At 41.1% G+C, this 20,378-nt stretch overlaps 1 protein-coding gene across 1 annotated transcript in view; it reads left to right on the top strand.

Moving 5' to 3' along the window:
* Positions 1 to 20,378, top strand: part of naaladl2 (N-acetylated alpha-linked acidic dipeptidase like 2) — a 358,608-nt gene that overhangs the window by 319,349 nt on the left and 18,881 nt on the right. The window contains exons 15-16 of the mRNA XM_088005108.1: positions 6,495 to 6,588; positions 17,876 to 18,074. Of these exons, the coding sequence (XP_087861234.1) occupies positions 6,495 to 6,588; positions 17,876 to 18,074 (293 nt within the window). The remainder of the gene's footprint in view (positions 1 to 6,494; positions 6,589 to 17,875; positions 18,075 to 20,378) is intronic.

Consider the following 20,378-nt stretch of genomic DNA (forward strand, 5'->3'; position numbering starts at 1 on the left):
TTGGAGGATGCCAGATTGGTAGCGGAAGCCTACCTTCACTCTCCAACCCCATTTACAGATACCATGATGGCCTTAAATGAGAAGTTTGGACAGCCTCACCAACTGGCCCTGAGGAGGATTGCCGCTGTGATGGACTCACCTGACATCCGGCGTGGTGATGTTGTCGCCTTTGAGAAATTTTCTCTCCAGATCCAGTCACTGGTTGGCATGCTGAAGACGCTCGGTCCTGAGGGAGAGGTGGAGCTATACTGTGGCTCACATGTTGCTCGCCTGCTTAGTAAGTTACCCCCTGAGCAGCGAGCGGAATTCCGCAGATGCATGTTTAAGCAGTCTGGACGTAACCACACCCTTATTGATTTGTCGGACTGGTTAAAATATGAGTCTTGGTGTCAAGATTATGATGGCCAACTACCTGCCAGAGGACTAAGAGAGAAACCAAGCAGCCTGAAAGGAGAAGGAAGATTTGGGAAACGGTCAGTTGCTGTGCTCCATGGTGCGGACAGCTTATCTCAAAGCATTAAACCACCAAGTAATTCACTGAATAAAGCCAAGCCACCCCCTTATTGTGCCTTTTGTGGCGTTAAAGAGCACCATTTGAGTCAATGTGCAGCCATAAGTCAACTGACAAAGGAACAGCTGGCAAATTGGATAAGGACCAACAAAAGATGTTGGCGCTGTGCACGTGCACATCATGCTGCACAGTGTAACCTGAAGAAGTCTTGTAACCTGTGCCGGGGCCGACACTTACAAGTTCTTCATGATGTCAACACAGGGCCATCAAAGGGGCCATTACCAGCATCACCCAGCCAAGAGAGAAGTGAGAATCCAACAGGGGTGTTGTATCTCGATCGACCAACAGAGGGCAGCCGAGTTCTGTTGAAAGTAGTTCCTGTTCTCCTTCGTCATGGTGTCAGAACTCTGGAAACCTATGCAGTCTTGGATGATGGGTCAGAAAGAAGTATGCTCCTGCCTTCAGCAGCTCAGAAACTGGGACTTCAGGGCACACCAGAGTCTTTGCCTCTACGTACCATCAGGCAGGATGTTCAGACACTTAATGGATCCTGTGTTTCCTTCACTGTATCCCCCAGAAACAGGCAGAGGACTCAATACCGCATCCATAATGCTTTCACCACTGAACGTATTGACTTAGCAGATCACACTTACCCTGTTGACTTACTCAGGAAGAAATACAAGCACTTGACTGGCTTGCCAATCCAGCCCTTTAAGAAGATAAAGCCTTTGCTCCTGATAGGTAGCGACCACCCACATCTCATTACTCCTACAGAACCTGTGCGACTTGGTCCACCAGGAGGTCCAGCTGCTGTCCGCACTAGGTTAGGTTGGACACTACAAGGTCCTTCCAGCGTCCTACACCAATTTGAAAGATCACAGCAGTGTTTAGTCACCTCCATTCCCCCTCAAGTGAGTGAGTTAATGAGACATGTGGAGAAGCTCTGGAGAGCAGATATCATCCCTCTTAGGAGTGATAAAATGGTGACACGCTCCAAGCAAGATAATCAAGCTCTGGGCCTCCTAGAGGCTAAAACAGCCCGAGTGGAAGTCGATGGCATTTTACGCTATGCCACCCCACTGCTGCGATGCAAAGACATGCCTCTCCTGCAGGCCACACCTGAGGCTGTCATGCCGAGCCTGAGAGGAGTGGAGAAAAGGCTTCACAAAGACCCAGAGAAAGCGGAGATTTACAAGGCAGAGATAAACAAACTGATAAAGGCTGGATATGTGCTGAGAGTGGAACCTAAAGAGCTGGAGAAAGGAGATGAAGCATGGTATATTCCTCACCACCTCGTCAGCCACAATGGAAAGCATAGACTAGTATTCAACTGTTCCTACCAGCACCGAGGTCAAACCCTGAATAATTATCTCCTTCCTGGCCCCACCCTCGGTTCCTCTCTGCTCGGGGTCCTTTTAAGGTTCCGTGAGCATGCCGTGGCAGTAAGTGGTGATATAAAGGCTATGTTCCACCAGGTCCGCTTACTACCTGAAGATCGCCCCCTTCTGCGCTTCCTGTGGCGTAACCTACAACATGAGGAACCACCTGCAGTGTACGAGTGGCAGGTGTTACGCTTCGGCACCACCTGCAGCCCATGTTGTGCCACATTTGCTCTGCAACGCCATGCCAAAGACCACAGTCGGCCAGGAGAAGAGGTGAGGACTTCCATAGAGAGATGTTTTTATGTGGATAACTGTCTCCACAGTGTGCCAACAGCTGCCGAGGCCAGAGAACTAGTGGAGCAACTAAGAGCTCTACTGTCATCGGCTGGATTTCTCCTTAGGCAATGGGCCAGCAACGAGTCATGTGCCATCAGTCACCTACCAGAAGAAGATCGATCAGACAGTGCTGAGCTCTGGCTAGCAGAGAGTAAGACGGAGAGCCCAGAATCAACCCTGGGCCTTAGCTGGCACTTCGCTTCAGACATGCTTGGCTATAAGCACCGTCCAGTCCAGTATGAGGCTCCTACCATGCGCATCATCTACAGAGTACTGGCCAGTCAGTACGATCCACTGGGGTTCATACTACCATACACCACCAGAGCTAAGATGTTAGTCAGACGTCTGTGGGATAAGGATCGGGGCTGGGACGACCCCCAGCTGCCACCTGACCTTCTTCAACAGTGGGATATCTGGGAACAGGAGCTGCAGTTCCTTCCTGAAATCCGTTTTCCCAGACCATACCTACCCACTGATGTAGCCTGGGAGGTGAAAGGAAGAGAGCTGCATGTGTTCTGTGATGCGTCAGAGCAGGCTTATGGTGCGGTGGCGTATCTTAGAATGATGGGAGAGAATGATCAAGCACATGTATCCTTTGTTATGGCTCGCTCCAGAGTAGCTCCCAAACGTTTGCACTCCATTCCAAGGCTGGAGCTATGTGCAGCGCTTGTGGGAGCTCAGCTTTCTAAGCTTATTGAGGGTGAGCTCTCTCTGCATATTGAGAAGACAGTGATGTGGACAGACTCTACCACGGTGCTCACCTGGCTGCGATCTGAATCCTGCCGCTTCAAAGTCTTTGTGGGCACACGCATTGCTGAAATCCAGGAGTTGACTCATCTGCAGAGTTGGCGCTATGTGGAATCTGCCCAAAATCCTGCTGATGACATAACACGTGGCAAAACACTGCAGGAGTTAGCAAGACCAAACCGATGGAGTCACGGTCCTCCCATCCTACATCTACCGAGAGATCAGTGGCCGAAAGACCCCACTGATACCCTTGAAGTCTCCCCAGATGTATCTGAGCTTCGCAGATCAACCTTCTGTGCCGTGACATCTGCCTCCCCAGCCTACATGAGTCAGTATGATACCTGGCAGGAGCTGCTGGATGCAACAGTACAGGAGCTTCATGGGGCGGCAAAGGACATTTGTCCCACTGCTGAGGACTACCGTCAAGCAGAGAGGCTTCTCATTAAGAGGGCTCAACAAGAGGGTTTCCCGGATGAATTTCACCTTCTGACAGCAGGGAAACCAGTTCAAAGAAGTAGTCGTCTTTTAACACTGTCTCCAGAGCTGGATGAAAGTGGAGAACTTATAAGAGTGGGTGGCCGTCTACGTCGCGCCGAAGACCTAACCTTCTGCAACCTTCACCCGCTGGTTCTAGATCCCTCTCATCCAGTGACCAAGCTGCTCATTCAGGACTGTGACCGTTGTCTACGGCATCCCGGACCAGAACGAGTTTTTGCACAACTGCGGCGCCATTATTGGATCCTGAAGGGCAGAGAAGCAATTCGGCGCTTCCAGAGGACCTGCGCAGATTGCCAAAGATGGAGGGCGAGACCCTACTGTCCCTAAAATGGCTGACCTGCCTGTAGCTCGACTCCGCCTCTTCAAGCCAGCCTTCTTTTCCACTGGAACTGACTGCTTCGGTCCCTTTGAAGTTAAAGTAGGCCGCCGTTTGGAAAAGAGATGGGGGATAATATTTAAATGTATGACTGTTAGAGCCGTGCATCTGGATGTACTGACCTCCATTGACACAGACTCCTTTTTGATGGCTCTGCGTCGGTTTATTTCGCGAAGAGGGACACCAGCTGAGCTTTATTCAGACCAGGGCACAAATTTTAGAGGAGGTGATGCTGAGCTGAGGGAAGCGTTTTCAGCCATGACATTGGAACTTCAGCAACTACTAGCTCCACACAAGATCCAGTTCCACTTCAATCCTCCTGCAGCTCCGCACTTTGGAGGCGTGTGGGAGCGAGAAATCCGCTCTGTGAAGACAGCACTATATGCTACAGTCGGAGCTCAGCCCGTCACAGAAGAGGTCCTCCGTACAGTACTTGTGGAAGTAGAGGGGATCCTCAACTCAAAGCCGCTGGGCTATGTCTCATCCGATGTAAGAGATCCGGATCCTGTGACACCAAACTGTCTGCTTATGGGGCGGCGGGATGGTTCACTGCCACAGGTGGTTTACTCCAAAGATGAACTTCTGAGCCGTCGGCGGTGGAGGCATGCCCAAGTGCTCACTGACCATTTTTGGGCACGGTTTATTCGTCTATATCTACCTGGACTTCAGACCCGCCAGAAATGGCAAACCTCTACAGATGACATCAGAGAAGGGACGGTTGTCATGATTGTGGATCCTCATCTGCCCAGGGCTCTCTGGCCCGTGGGTCACATCGTCAAGGTTCACCCCAGTCCTGATGGACACATCAGGTCAGCAGATGTGAAGATTAAGGACAGAACTTACACTCGACCTGTGGCTCGGCTGGTGATCCTCCCTGCCATACCTGATGAGGACAGTGACCCCCAGGCGCAAGGTCGCCCTATCTAGAGTCTTTTGTTTGAGCAAATGTATTGTACACATTTGGGGGCGGCTGTTCAAAAGACCCTTATATATAGTTTAAGTTTGGTGTTGAGTATTACTCTTTGTATTATGTGTTTTCTGTTCAGCGTTACTTTTGTCCCTTAAGGGATACCGTAGTTAGGGCAGTGATGACGTCAACACCTTGCCGTAGCCAACGTTGCTGGTATCTGGTGGGGAAGTTTGGGTAACCGAGCCGCTGTGCTAACACGTGGGAAAGACCACAAGATATGTGTTCTCCTTAAGAGTGTGCGTCATTGATGAGAAACCACACACACACCTTCATGTAGACACATTTATGCCCATCCATGTTCAGTGGATTATCTGTGATACAGTTTGGAATACAGAACAGTTAAAGGATCCTGCCTCGTGTCTTCATTAAACTCCTGCTGCACCTCATCCAAAACTGGTCCTGAGCTGAATCCTGGCCTGAGTGGTGTTCTGGCCGACACTCCAGGTTGAGAGCGGTGACAAACCTGAACAGCGCCTAACAGTCCTTCAACTTTAGAACAAACTCACTTACACAAGGCTTTTTGCACAAATACAATAAGAGGCCATTAGACATAGTTGTTGGGAACATTGGACATTTTCAGGGATGTGAGAAAAGTATTTTTGGCCGGCTTTGAAATGTTAACTAGGCATCCATAAGCAATCGGCATACAGAAGCCAGAATCAATCAAAAATGGTTTGACTATTTCCTCTTGCCATTTGGCTCTGTTAGAGTTGTTGGGTGATGGATCAAATCCCAGCAGTCAATAGGTCAGCAGTGGAGGGAAATATGACATATTATAATATGGCTGGTTATAACAAGGACTGAGGCATATTAAGCAGTAATATTTAGATAAATCAACTCAAACATGGACTGTCAGGGATAATTGTCTGAGTTTTGCCTGACTGAGATCACATTTGTAATATGGGATCATTTTTGTCTCAGATTTTTGCCACTCTTCATTCGTAGAAATAGTTCAGCACCTGCAAGGAATTTTCTGATTTAAGTTTATACACATGTGAACCACTGATGGAGATGTCAGTTTTTCAGTTTACAAGAAGCTGGTTTGTCTAGAAGGGCAATACATGAAATCATGGTCTGATTAGTGGAGATGAAGTATTACCCATCCAGCAATCCCTCAGAACAGGAACTGAAGGTCAGAACTAAGCAGACAAATGTGACAGGCCACAACAAAACAAGGAAGAAGTCTCCCTGGGTATTTGAAGTTACTTACAGATTCTAAGAGTGTGGCTTCTCAGTCATCAGAGGGGAAAGAGGAGACTGATAACCTAGAGACCTCAAACGGCTGAGGAGATGTGAGAATCATGTGCATATTCTACCCAGGAGAGGAACTGACTCCAGTGGGAAGGACTAGAGGTGAGGCAGCGTAAGGCGGATTCAAGTTTTCAATTTATGTGTCTTTATTTGTGGATGGAGACCAGAAGTCAGACTGACCTTGGTGTTTAGAGCTTTGCAGAACAGAACAGTTTCCAGACTTGGGGGGTGAACTGGGGACTACAGAAAGACAGGATGTTTTGGGCTATGCACAAGACAGAAAACATGCTTGACCAAGAGTTGATCCTTGGTCTGTAGACCGGAATGATCTTGTGGATTTTAAATGACTGATTTTTGTTGCTAATATGAAATGATGAATGAATAAAGCACACTAACTTGACTTGTTTTATTTTGTTTCTGCAGATGACAGCCGAAGCCATTCTGCGCCTGGTCAGTGACCCTGTGCTGCCTTTCTACCCTCTGGACATTGTGTTGGATGTTCAAAACAAACTTAAAGGTAACATATGATGTAAAAATAGTGGTGAGACTAAAGCAGATGTAAAAAAAAATAGTAATAATATGAAAACATATTTGACTTTACACGTGTGCACTGTTGCTATAATAATATATTGAGTTCAAGAAGTAATTCTTCCAGTTGCAAAGGGCTCTGGTACTTTTCAACCAATTCCAGAATAGAGCTGGGCTTGATTATTTTTCTCCACTTTTACACATTTTCTCCTTTTTTCTGGTGGCCATATTGCCCTCATTATAATAAGAGAAACAGATTTAGTTAATAATGGCTCAGTTCCACTCGGTGCACAAGAATTAGAGCCTTGATGCACAAAGCTGGGATCCTGGAACGAGCACACCTGCTCAAACTGTCATGCTGTAATTTGATGTTAATAATTGGAGCTAAAAGACCTTCTGGAGAAAAAAATTCACTTTTTTAAGTACACCTACAAAAGCGGCTGAAATTCTCTGTGGATGAAACTGGACTCTTTGAACTTACGCTGTTCATGATTTTAGCTGAAGAACTCTGGTGCACTGTTGGCGATTGTAGTAACATTCACTCCATGCTGTTCTGTTAGGTTCCCCTGTGCAATAACATGGCAGTCAGTCAATGCATTTAAACCTGTAGAAATGGTGAAGAGAAGTTGCTGAAGTTTAAACTCAGCATCACAGGAAGGTAGACTCTGGTTTAAGTTGACTTGAATGCGGTATGGTTGTGTCCTAACAGGCTGGTCTGAGTATTGCAGATTAACTGGGATTTGCACCCACAACCTTCTCTGTTGTTTACTTACAATTGTTGAAAATATTCAGTGGTCAGGTTCTGTTTGGACAGAAAAGCCATTTTTTTAGGACCGAGAAGAAAGGGAAGACTGGTTTGAGATAATGTAATATCCCAAAATAACCCCTGTTGTGGTTGTTTTGGGATATTGATTATTTCATCCCAGTTCCATTGTTATTGTGTTCCTTGCTTCCTTATATTGATTACATCATCTTGTTTCTATTTCACTGTTCAGTCTTTTCTCAGTGATTCTAGTTTATTTATTCCTTGTGTCTAGTTATAGATTACTCTTATTCATTTTCTTAGTTCCCCTGTTCCCATGTTCTCTCTCTCTCTCTCTCTCTCTCTCTCTCTCTCTCTCTCACTTCTGCTACCTGTTAGTCAATCAGTCTGGTCTATTGTTCCAGTTTTCATACTCCCAGTATTTATTCACCTCTCTCTAATCCCTTCTTAATGATTCCTTCCATTTATCCCACTACTTCCCTGTTTCACCCTGCTGGTTTTTGTACCCTGTGATCTGTTTTTCATTCTACTCTGGCTCCCTGTGTGTGTTTTTTTATAAGTTTTTGTTCACTTTTCCTATTAAAATGCCAACATCTAGTCGGTGTATCTGCCTTGCTGCATTTGGGCCCATCATCACCACTACATTATGGTATTTTTTTCTTATAACACATCTATATAGGGGCATACATTTCAATTGATGAACTGCATAGATTTTAATGCCATTCATAGTTATTTTTTTTCCTTTTAGAGATCTCTGACGCACAAGTTACATCCACAACATCTGTGGATGACGAGGTCACTTCTCATGGTATGCTGGGGCTGCTTTGAAATATTTATTTCTGCTTCAAAGATGATCTGATTGGACACTGGTAAAGACTATTGTGTTGAAGTTGAGCTAAAAGGAGTTAGTCTATCAGTAAAACTATTCAAGTCTAAAGAGAAACTCAATGCTAAACATGTAGCAGCAGCACAGACTATGATGGTTGTAGAACAACCAAAAATTATCTTTTTTGAGCTCATGTGTCTGTTTGTTTTTCAACCATTTAGGAGTAAAATGGGTTTTTGAGAATGCTGCTTTTTTATCAATATATAGTTTTTGACTAAAATGTGATTAATGGGAATCAATTAATTACAGACCATGCAAATAACTCTGTTAAAAAATGAATTAAGTTTCTTTTTAAGTCTATAAGACATAGACCATGTGGAACAGTCAGAACAGGGAAGACTGAAATACTGAAGGCGTATAAGTAATGTGTGTACTGATTTGAAGATGAGTTGGTTTGTTGTTGCAAGCACATTTGAACTTTAGATAGTGGCTCTCTGTATGTTTTGCATAGACTAATTTACATATGTCTGCATATGCAACTTTCTCAGTTTTAAGTAAGCAGTGCTTTAGTCTTAAATGAACCCAGCCCACATTTCCATTGCCAAACATTCAGCAGTTAACATGCTGAACAAGCTCTCAGGCCCTGTGAGCAAAAATAGGCTTATTCAGTCACACTCTAAGAGCTCGCAAAGACTGTCCTTGAATATTAAAATGGCCCTTGAACAAGGCTGAAAAAAAATAGACTTTGATGCCTGTAGCCTGCATGCTGGCATCATGCAAATCCAGAGTAAACAAAATGAAATGTTACTTCCATCAAGAAGTATCCTGAAAGTACTGGAGTTTCTCCTAAGCAGAGTCACAACTAGATATAGTCAGTAGAATATGCACTGTGGAGAATTCATTCTTCATCGCCGGGACAAAATAAAATCTGTAAAGCGAGGATTATCGATCATCTACGGACCATGATCTGAGATTTAAAGCACTGTAGGCGAGCGGACGATCCTCACGTAGCTCCAGCTCCAAGTCTCATTCATTTTGTCACTAAGGCAATCACTCTAAGCCTCAGGTTCACTGGCTCTGTCTAAGCATATAAGCATTGTCCCATTAAAGCCTAGATTGAGTGGTTATGCCTCCTCATCTGAGACTAATGGAAAGATTATAACCTGAGAGAGAAATGATTATGATACCTGCCTGTAGCCCCCATGTCTGTTCCTTCATCACTCTGTCCCTCTGCATCCCCACATCTCTGCTCCCCAGTTTCTCTTCTCTTTCACTTCTTTGTTCAACAAAGTAATATAAACATTTTATTTTTAATAAGATTTATTTTTTTATTTTATTTTTAATGTTTAGCTGCTCTTTCTTTAATACATTGAATACTAATGTTGTCTATGCATGTGCTTTGAAAGGCGATGTATGTTGCCTTCTGTCCAGAAGGCAATAAACAGATTGACAATGAAACTTCACAAGATAAATGACAATGAGACATGAATAACGCTGCAGTTAGGTGTTGACCTTAAAGTGGACCTTGGAATATGTTTTATTTTAATTGTACGCCCTTCATAATTTGACATTATGGCATTGTGGTTTATAGGACGGCGTTATTTATGCTCACAATTGGTTTTATTATTCTCATCAGCCACAAATATCAGAGAGGCTGCAGTGACAGATTTTGGAATTTTTATTGAGGTTATTAAATGTAATTCTATGTCTCACTGTAAATGTGTCAAAGTTAAAATTGGCCTTTAGCAAAGGTGCAGATATTCTAAATGTTTTTTAACCCGACTGTGGAGTGAAATAACTCTAGAAAATGGAGGCAAGGTGCAGCTGGTAGTTGATGATGAACCTTCATAGAAGAACTCGGTTTAAACAAATGTCATGACAAGGTCCTTTAGAAGACACAAAACATCCAATTAACATCTTGTTATATAGAAAAATATAATCGAATTAATGCAAATTTAATGGCATGCATCGTAATTGTAAAATATAGACAAATTCAGGTTTTGACAATTGGTTGAAATTGCAGTTCCGCCTATTGCATTATTGAGTTTTTAACTCAGCAACCACTTTTACTGAGCAAGCATGTGGCAACAGTGGATAGTAATTTTTCCCTTTTACAGAGAGAAAGCAACGATTAAAAAAGAAATGCAACTAAAATCACATGCAAATAAATATTGAAAAGACATGCCGCGCCATCATCCTTCTACCACTTCCTGTCATCTTTTTCATAATCTCCAGCAGTAGTAACATACAGTTGTTGATCATATGACTCTTGTGATGCTAAAGTGTTTACTTTGCAGTTTTGAAAAATGCACTAATTTTGATAAAGCTGAAAAGCCACCTCAAGTGTTTCCATTAAGCACACTTATTTTCAGAATGTCAAATCGCACAATTTTAAGGTTGATGGAAACACAGTTGCTGTTGCAGTAAGCGGTGTGACTGAAGATAAACACATGGACAAGTTTCTCTAGATCTTTCTGAGTCATTACGTTAGCTTTAGAAATGTTCTTCAGGTAATTGAAGGCTGACTTTGTAACTGCCTTTATGTGTCTCTGAAGGTTCAGGTCAGAGTTTATCACTACTCCCAGGATTCACTCTAATCATTAGTTCCCATCTCCAACAGCTGAAGTTGTGTGCTGACTCTAGATTGTTCCTCTTTTGGTCCAAAGATAATAACTTCAGTTTAATTTCTGTTCAGCTGGTAAAAGTTATGGCACATCCATACTATGATTTGTTCTATGTGTCTACATAAGCACACTGTAATGAGCATGTCTATCATCTTTATGGTAACTTATCTTGCTATTTGAAATTTTTCCAGTGGGTCCAGCAAAGTATTATCATCAACAGAACCAGCACCGTGGTTCTTCCACACTCTGAATTTATGTGGATGTCATTGAACACTTTGATGAGGGCAGTCTCAGTACTGTATTAACCATGGAAACCAGACTGAATGACATCAAAGCGGTTGGTCAATGTGAAGGAATTAGTTAACTGTTGAAACAGCTTTCACAACAACCTTACCAATGAAGGGAAGATTGGAGATTTCAGAAAAGGACTTCCTTTAATTCTTCCATTTAAAGGTACTGCATATCTAACCTTTATAGATGTCACAGTAAACATGGAGTCCAGTGGAGCCTTTCTCCATGGAGATGTTCTTCTGACCTTCACCTTAAAGGGAGCAATGGAGTCAGTGATGTCTGAGATTGTCTATTGTAAGTTATATTTCAACTCATTCAGTGAGTTAAAGGATAAAGTGGAAGTGGAAGAGTATACCAGATTAAAATCTATGTATTTATCTACCTGTCCATGAAAAACATTGAGAGTTGTGTGTACACTGAGTAAATTATTCATATATGACTGCATCTAATGACTCACGTGTGACTGTTGAAGCTACTTGTTATTTTAACTTCATGTGATGAAGAGCTTAATATGAGACTTGCTTTGTTAGCACTTTAAAACCTTCATATAATTTGAACAATTATTTATTGCCATTTGTTTTATTAGTGCCGTTGTTCTTGGCGACATGTTGCCCGTCAGTTCTCTTGTTAGCAGTAATTTTTTTCCAGATTGCCACTTCAACTCGTTGATCAGAAGACTGGTTCTGCTGACTAATATCATTATAAGAAACTTGATGTGAAAGAATTAAAAAAGCATAACAGTTGTCAAGCCTGGTTTTTTTTTCAGTTTCCAGTTGAGATGTGATAAAGACATAATAAATTCATTATTAGTATAATAACCCCAGAGCTCAGTCCTCTCTCATGACCCGCTGTAGACAGGGCAGCACTTCTTTATTACCTGCAGGATTGACGGTTGAAATGTTCTGCCTCCTCTCAGCTGCAAGCGGGTCAGAAGATGCTCTTCCTGTTGTCTCTCGTTCTGCATCAGAATCGATCTGAAAATTCTTTTATTGGTTTAAAAACCAATAAACCAGTCTGGACCCTACCTATTTATTAGATTTACTTCTATCCCACAAACACTGAGAACCCACAGGCCTTCAATGTAAACCCAAAGTGAGACTAAGAACACATAAGTGAGATGACTCTTTTATTATTATTACCCACATTGATGGAACAGCCTTCCATCTCACCTCAGGGCAGCAGAAGGTATTGATATTATTTTTAAAAGTAATCTCCAGACTTACAGTTGTACTTTGGCCAGTTTTTATTAGTGAAACCGTTTGTGCATATCTCAAGGGCTGAAACGGTTAATCGGATTAATTGAGATTAATCGATTATTGAAATAATTGTCATATAATTTAGTAATCAGTTAATGGTTAATTGGAGTATGCAGACAAAGTCTGCAGAATGTGCCCATTTTTGTCAGATTAATCGATTATTTGTGAGAACAATTTAGAGAATAACAGATTTCTAAATTAGTTGCAGCCATCTATCTATCTAAACTGTTTACTGTTAGTTTTTACATCATTTTCTCTTTTCCCTTATTGTAGTTGAACTGTAATATTATGTCATGCTGATTTTATTTTCCCAGTAATTTTCTTCCTGTCATATTGTTTTTTTGGCAAACTCACATTGCATTTATGTTAAAATACATCTTTCATTTTCAAAATATCAGATTATGGCTTTTGTTGTAATCTGAGTCATATCCAGAAACTTTAAAATAACTCTGATGCAGTCAAACACAAATGTCTATTTCTCGCACAACATGAAAACAGAAGGTAGGAGAGAGAAAATAGAAATCTGATATTTGAGGAACATCCTGATTAATAGGCAGAGGTTAATGACCAGAACCCAAATAAATACAAATAAATACCTAATGGTATTGAATAATATAGTTGAAGTCCACTGAGGCATTTCTCTCTACTTGCTTTGTTTTGGAGAAGGACGGGGAAACCAATGATCCACCACAAACCAAGGACCTGTCTGCTCATCTATCCTGGATATTAAGGTTGCAGACTGAAAATACCAGCATGAGCAGAGGGTCAAGAAATCACTGTGACCTCACATAGATGAGTGCAAATAGTGCACCTCTCCTGAATTTAATGGCCATATGTGTGCTGGCATGTAATTAGAGCTATAGATCTTGTAACAGGAAAAAGCTGCTAGTAGGTCATAGCATGACTTGTATAAAAGAAATAGCTGTAAGTACAATTAGATAGAACATTATTCTTTATTCATCCTCACTTAATGAACCAAACTAAAACAAAAAGGGGATTTTTTTTGTGACAAAATTATTTAAAACTAATGCACATGCAGGGAAGTCCCGAGGTTTGATTGTATCTGTAGAGATTCATGTAAAAATAGAAATTATTCTGATGAAAAAAAAGCATCTCCTTGAGTGTGTTTTGTTTTTCTCACCTTTCCTCTCCCTGCTGCTCTTATCTCAAGAGCCCAAGTCCCAACTGCATAGATGAATGCAAACTCTCCCATGTATGTCCCAGGATCTTGAAAGATATGATGGATTACAACAATCAAACAATATTTCATGAGTCCCAGCTGGCTGTGAGGCGAGCCATTTAAATTTGTAGGAGAATAGCTCCCGCTGCCTATTTTTGGCCCCTCTGTCTTCACATTTTTCCCACCGATGAGTCACATTCTGTTCCAAACCTGCTGTGGCGCCGCAATATCAAGACATACCAAATGCTGCTGATTAATATCTTGGATGACAGTTCGCCTCCTTCCCAATAATGTTTATAATAAAACTGGAATTAATCCTGGGCTTCCCTTGCTTCTTCTCAGTCCTCACTGAAGGACTGTTGCTGCACTGATTTAGCGAAAATCAGTGCAGCAGCAGATGTCTTCAGGTTTCTGTTAATGTTTCAAATCGCAGAATAAATTCTGAGATAAACATATCAAGAGAGCTGAAACCTGGATGTTTACACAACAAGGTTGTTGATTCTAAATCTCCCACTATTATCCCCCAAAAATATGAATTTTTTGTAAAAGAGAAATAATTCTTGCTTGTCATTCATAACACAATTAGTAAACTGGTAAAATATTTCATGCTTTTTATTTTTTGCATTTATGATGATGGCTTACAGGTAAAGAGTCTCAGAAATTTAGAATATTTCATCAGACCAATCAACAACAGATGCTATAAGCACAAATGTCAGATTTCTGAAAAGTATGAACACGTCTATGCAGTTAGGGCCCCTTGCATGATTGACTACATCATTGCAATGTTGCGTAGAGCTGATCAGCCTGTGACTCTAGGAGTTTCCATTAATTACCCTTTTCATAGTATTCTAATTTTAAGTTGGATAAAATGCGACATGGCCATTCTGACTGCAAATGTTGTGAAAACGATCAAATATGTATGTGATTTAGCATGTGGAAGGGGACAAGTCGGGTTTTTCAGAATTGAGCCGTTCAGACAGACAGGATGTGGCATTCCTTACACCACATCAGGGCGTGGTGTTATGCATGGTGTTTCACAAAGATCATTTCTGATCAGAAGATCGTCTGATCGGAAGAAATGAAAATAACATACTCTTTGACTGCAATAAATGATCACATGTTGCCACCTTGTGACCAAACTCGACATTATGAAGCAAACTTAGCCGTATAGCTTACCTGCAGCGCCATTCCTAGGATGTATTAATGTGAAAGTTAAAATAACCTGGTAACAGACTGATTGGAAGAAATAAAAAAAGGATTTAGAAATGGGAAGAAGAATGGTAAAGTTCACTTCCAAAAATATGACATCTACTAAATAAGTTTGGTTTCTTGTCTTGATGGTTTGTAGAATAAACCTCTTTTCTTCTTTTCTTCTTTTTTCTCTTTTTTTAGTCAGTGTACTACTGAAAGCCTTGTATTTAAATAGAAGTGACAAATTGTCACCTCCACTTTTCTACAGGAGAGTGGGTCACTTGTCACTCCAGAAGTGGATTGTGAAATGCTGCTCTTGTGAAATAACTAATAATCCTGACAAACTAGAAGTTGTGAAGTGGCAACAGATTTTCCGGTGTACGGTTCAGGCTGACTGTTAAAATAACCCTTTTACTATAACTGAATCTTGTCTAAGTGTCCATTACTGACAAGGACTCAAGTTTCATTTCCTTAAATGAGTTACTTAAAATAACATAAAATACATAAACCACGCTTAGAATAATCAAATAAAGAAAATGTGAAAAGTTATGCTCAGTAACCTTAAAGATTTATCTTTGATCAGGTTCAATTAAGGCGACAAAACTATGAAGCTTACCAAAAACTGCCTGTGCTGAGCCAAACAAGATGGCTGTTAATGAGAACTGCAGGCTAAAAACATTCCTCTTGCTCTGACTTTAAGTGCTAAATGTTTGGAAATATGTCCAGCACAGACTGAATGGCTTTGTTCACTTCCTATGCTGCCATATCCAAACCATAACCACAGATACAATTCTCAGCGCAGAAACTTAACGGCATCGTTAACAACTCCTTCTGTTCACTGATTGCCCAGGATGCATCCCGAGAAATCCAGTTCAATGGGAGAAATATGAGATGGAGCACTGAAGGAAGACGAGAATCCATTGGAAAAGGAAAACAATGGCCAGGCAATATCGGATGTTTTGGAAAGTGTAGCAGTATTTAACAGAACACTTTCCTATGCCACAGGGCAGAACTGCAGTGATTAGATCTTGAGGATCATCTGACAAACTGTTGGCAGCTTCTAGTCCCAAAAACAACCATTCACTCCTTCAAATGTCTCTAAAATGTTCCATTTCTCTCAAGGCCATCCACTGAGTTCTTTGCAACCTGTAACATCTTCAGCTGCCGTCAGCTTTTCAGCAACGGGCCGCTTGCTGAAAGCTTAGCTTTAAATAGTTGAGTTTAAACACTGTGCCATTCTTAGTTCACCCTGGAGCGGACGACTGGCTGACTCAGTCATTTTTTGCTGTTCTTTGATCCACTCGAACAGTTCCATTTTCCTCCATGTCTTTTTGTTCTGGTTTCCATTTTGAAGCATTTAGGACGTTTTTAGCTGAGCTGCATCATTTTCACACTTCTTTAAGCCCCTTTCTCCTCTCCAATTAACTTTTTATTCAAGGTAAGCTGTTCTTGGGAACAATGTCTGGTGTCACTTCACTCAGAGGGAAGTAGACTATAACTAGTGTGTACAACATTTACTGACTTCTTTAAATAAGGACCACTGTCAGAATCAATAACCTCACTTTGGTTTGATTCTGTGTCGTACCTGTAAAGCTTTGTTACTGGAACGGTTGTGAGCGCACATGGAAAAGGGACGTCTGCACCACATTAGGCGTTCTTTCTTTTCCCTACAAAGTGCCAAACACACAAATTCAACAGTGGCTGTGCTCATCTGTATGAATGGATAAAGCCGTACTCTCTGTGAGCGCAGTACAACTGTCTTACCTCCACCTTGACAGATGACTGGCTGCAGAGGGAGCCCTTCACAGGGAGACGTAGCAGAGAGGAACGCTCTGTAGGAGTTGTGCTCCTAAATTTGTTCTCACATGGAGATGCAGATGTGAACAGATAAAGGGCTCTCGACAGTTAAAAGGAGACGTTTCAAGCAACTTAACGTTGTGATGTTTTTATCCAGGCAGAAAACCTCTATTGTCTCGTTCATCTGTTCAGGCTCTGTGAACAGCAGCGCTGTGTGTAGGGAGGGATCTGTGTCAGATTACCTGCTGGAGCATCCCCATGGTGGCGGGTGTCAACCAGTAGGAGATAACAAAACAGAAATATCATCCTTTTCTTCCAAACAAAATGGGTTCTTAGCTTATTAATGGCTTTCTTTTTTAACTTATTACATTTTTTTCCCTTCTCCAGGGGAAAAATATAAATAAGAGTGAATGGTGCTGTGTACAAATCCATGCAAAGTTTTTCAGATTTATATATTTATTTTTTTCTAGCTATATTTATTAACCTTTGTTTTTAAGAACAAAACTCAACACTAAGCAAAAGCTCAGCAACACAGTTTAAAGGAGAAGCCAAAGAAAGTTTCAGGGCTTTCCTGGGTCAGACTTTAGAAAAGGTCAACAGGGCAGGAGCCCCGGGGCCCGACAGTTAGGGACCCCACAAATTTTTAGTTTGTGTTTTTATTTGTGTGTTTTTTTCTTTTTTTTTTTTTAAGAAATGTGTGTTTTGCAAGCATTGTACTTTATTTAAAACTCCTGGCACGAATCATTGTGAATTGTTTAAATATTTTAGGATTTTATGAAAATGAACAAAACTCACGTATTTGAATAATATGAAGTTATGGTACTTTTTGTGTACAACATGGAGCTACCAACCAGGTAACATATTAGACCTGCATCAGTTTAGAACTGCTGATGTAAAGGAGTGCATATTAATGTACTTTAATTTGCATTGGTAAAATCTTTTTTACTAATAGAAACTGGCTCCAGCCCTGCGGCCCACACCCTGTAAATCTGACCATGATGACCGTTTATACATTTTCAACATTTTATAGTCCAAGCCTATGAGTTAATAAATGCACAACACAAGATGGTGGACACGTCTTGTTCAGTGTAGTCCAAAAAGGGTTTCCATCCAAGGATATCAGTGGACAAAGCATGACAAAAAGTCAAGAGGGTTGTTTTCCAAAATAAGCCTCCTCCACCTAAAAGCAGGAGACCACTTGTTGGAAATCCATTGCAGTAAAATACTCTTTCGAGCACAAAAGGTTGTTAGAATATTATACATCAAATCCATTTGCAAAGGTTTTTACATGTGAAAGCCATGGTGAAGTGTCTTCATGTTGTGTTTTTTCCTTCTTGTTGCTGCTCAGATAAGAATGCGGTATCGCCTCCCCTGCTGTCCTCAGCCTCCACTCTCAGAGACCACGCGGCGTTCTTCCAGTCCGAAGCCATGCGCCCGGCGAATGACCCCAAAGAGCGTGACCCCTCCCACGTACGCATGCTGAACGACGTGCTCCGTGATCTGGAAAAAAGCTTCATCATGCCACAGACACCGGCCGGAGTGTTCAGGTACACACTGGACAGACGAAGCTCCTGTCAGATTCTGTTTACTGTTCTACCAGCCCTGAGACGCTGTCTGCTTTTACATTTTGAAAAATGAATTAAATATTAAACATTCACGATATTAGTATAAAAAAAAATTGAGAATATGACAAGAGATCCGCTATTTGCTTTCAGTAAAATTTATCTTGCTTCGTGGTTTTTTATGTGCAAAATCTATCATGTTCTGCTTTAGTTAATAATTCACGATGGTTCAGAAGATTCCTACAGGGTGAAAATAATTAGTTGTAAATTACCTTAAATTTGTTTTTGGAACTTTTTCTCTACGTATTTTTTCCCGTCTTCGCCTCATTAACTTTGGATTTCTGTTATTGAAGAGTCACTCATACACAGCAGCACAGCAGTGGGAGTTTAAACACTTTTTGCTCGTTGTTTTTCTTCCAGTCAGCCTTTAAGAAAAACGGATGCATTCATGAACACTTTCAACTGCACAGAGAACAGAAAGGAAATTGAGGGAGAAGCCTGTAAAATGTGTTTGTTAAATCTATTAGTTTTATTAGAATAAACTAAAATCCTCTAAAAGCTGTCAGACAGTATGGATCCATGTCTACTGTGATTGTGCTGTACTGTCTGCAGGTCGTCTGCAGGGGACATGATTAAAATATTTATTATTTTGGGGGTCAGCTGGACTGTAGCGTTCCTGTCCAAAAGAAATAGTTTTTCAGTACAATACAGTTTTTCAGCTGTCAATTCAGACAAGTCAAATATTAAGCAAACTTTAAGTTACATTTCATCAGAATTACAAATGAATAATCCAAATCAGGAGAGCACTAAATATTCTTGCATGAAAGTGTTTCAGACAAGTTGATATGATTTACTTATATCAACCCTAAATACCAAAAGATGTATATTTATGACAACATTGCACCTCCATTATGCATTGTCTCATTTAAATAATCAATCAATTCATAAAGTCATGGACTTCTACTTCCGAAAGTAGATGAACAGAAGGTCTGCTTCGAAATATCCTAACATAGAATTAGAACTTCCATTCTAAAGTGATTCCTTCATGCAGAGGTTGGCTTAAAGTTTTCAGGACTTTTGATCACATGGACCTCGCTGCTAAATATAATCATTTAGAGTAAAACAGTTTTTTCTCCATTGAAATGATCTGCTGTATTTATAGGTGAAGAGGGTGCAGTAGCACGTTGATGCATAGTCGTACAAATTGCTCCCATCTGCTGGACATGATGGGCATCGTTTTATTTTTAGTGCAACCTGCTTTGTAAATCTGCTACAGATATGAAGGAAAAGCAGGAGTGAACAATGGACATTATAGTGATTTGTGAATGAATCCCAGAGATTTTGGGGGCTTGTTGGACTCTTTGAATCTAAGTTTAAATATCATTAACAGTCAAAAGAAAATGTAGGTACATCTGCACTACAAGGATTACAGTGCAGAGGCAGTGCTTAGTGGTCAACCAAATGGGGGATATTAATCCTGCATAAGGTGATTAAAAACAGAAAATAGTCAAAGTAAAGGTTCACTGCCACGGTTCCCTTATCAATAGTTTTCAGTTCCCAACAAATAGAAGGCAGTATTTTCTGACTAGAATATTATTAGGGCAGACAGCTCTGAAAATCCAATTTATTACAAAGTAAGATCAAGCAGATCTACATGATATGCTCTTTCATTTAATTCAGTTTAGCCCAATCGTTCTCTTAAAGTCTGAATTAATAACAATTAAAAAGCCATTCTGTGACACATATATCATTCCAAATCATGTTCCAGTGAAGGTCAAGCACTATTGAGTTTAGAATGTATAAGTGAAATGCCAGATTTGTAAATTTGACTAAAGGTCATCAGCTGAAGTAATTAGGTGATTGGTCAGTGTGTTCCACTTAAGGGCAGATGGTTTTATTGAGTGAATAAATTGGTTTTAAATAACAAAACTAATTTTGACTGTGCTCCTACAGGGCACATTAAACGCTGTAAACAGAGATCTGAATGAATTCTTCCTTGACATATCCTCGTCTCACTGTTCTCTTTTGAGAGTCATTTATTAAATGCCAAAATAAAGGAGAGTGAAACGGTCACATGGTGTGTCATATATCCCCTGGAGTTATTTAAATTCATGACTTCATTTCAAAAGGTCTTCCAGTCGTCTGCCATCAAAGAGATAATTAAACAGGCCTTTATTAAATGTCAGCTGTTTAGCATGCAAAACTCTTTATTGTCAGAATATGGTGATAAAGCAATATTGTGGACTCTGATTGGTAGAATGTTACAGCAGCTGAATGAATGCTGGGTGG

This window comes from Poecilia mexicana, unplaced genomic scaffold, assembly GCF_051168715.1.
Source record: "Poecilia mexicana isolate PSO_F unplaced genomic scaffold, ASM5116871v1 scaffold_4, whole genome shotgun sequence".
Classification (NCBI taxonomy): domain Eukaryota; kingdom Metazoa; phylum Chordata; class Actinopteri; order Cyprinodontiformes; family Poeciliidae; genus Poecilia; species Poecilia mexicana.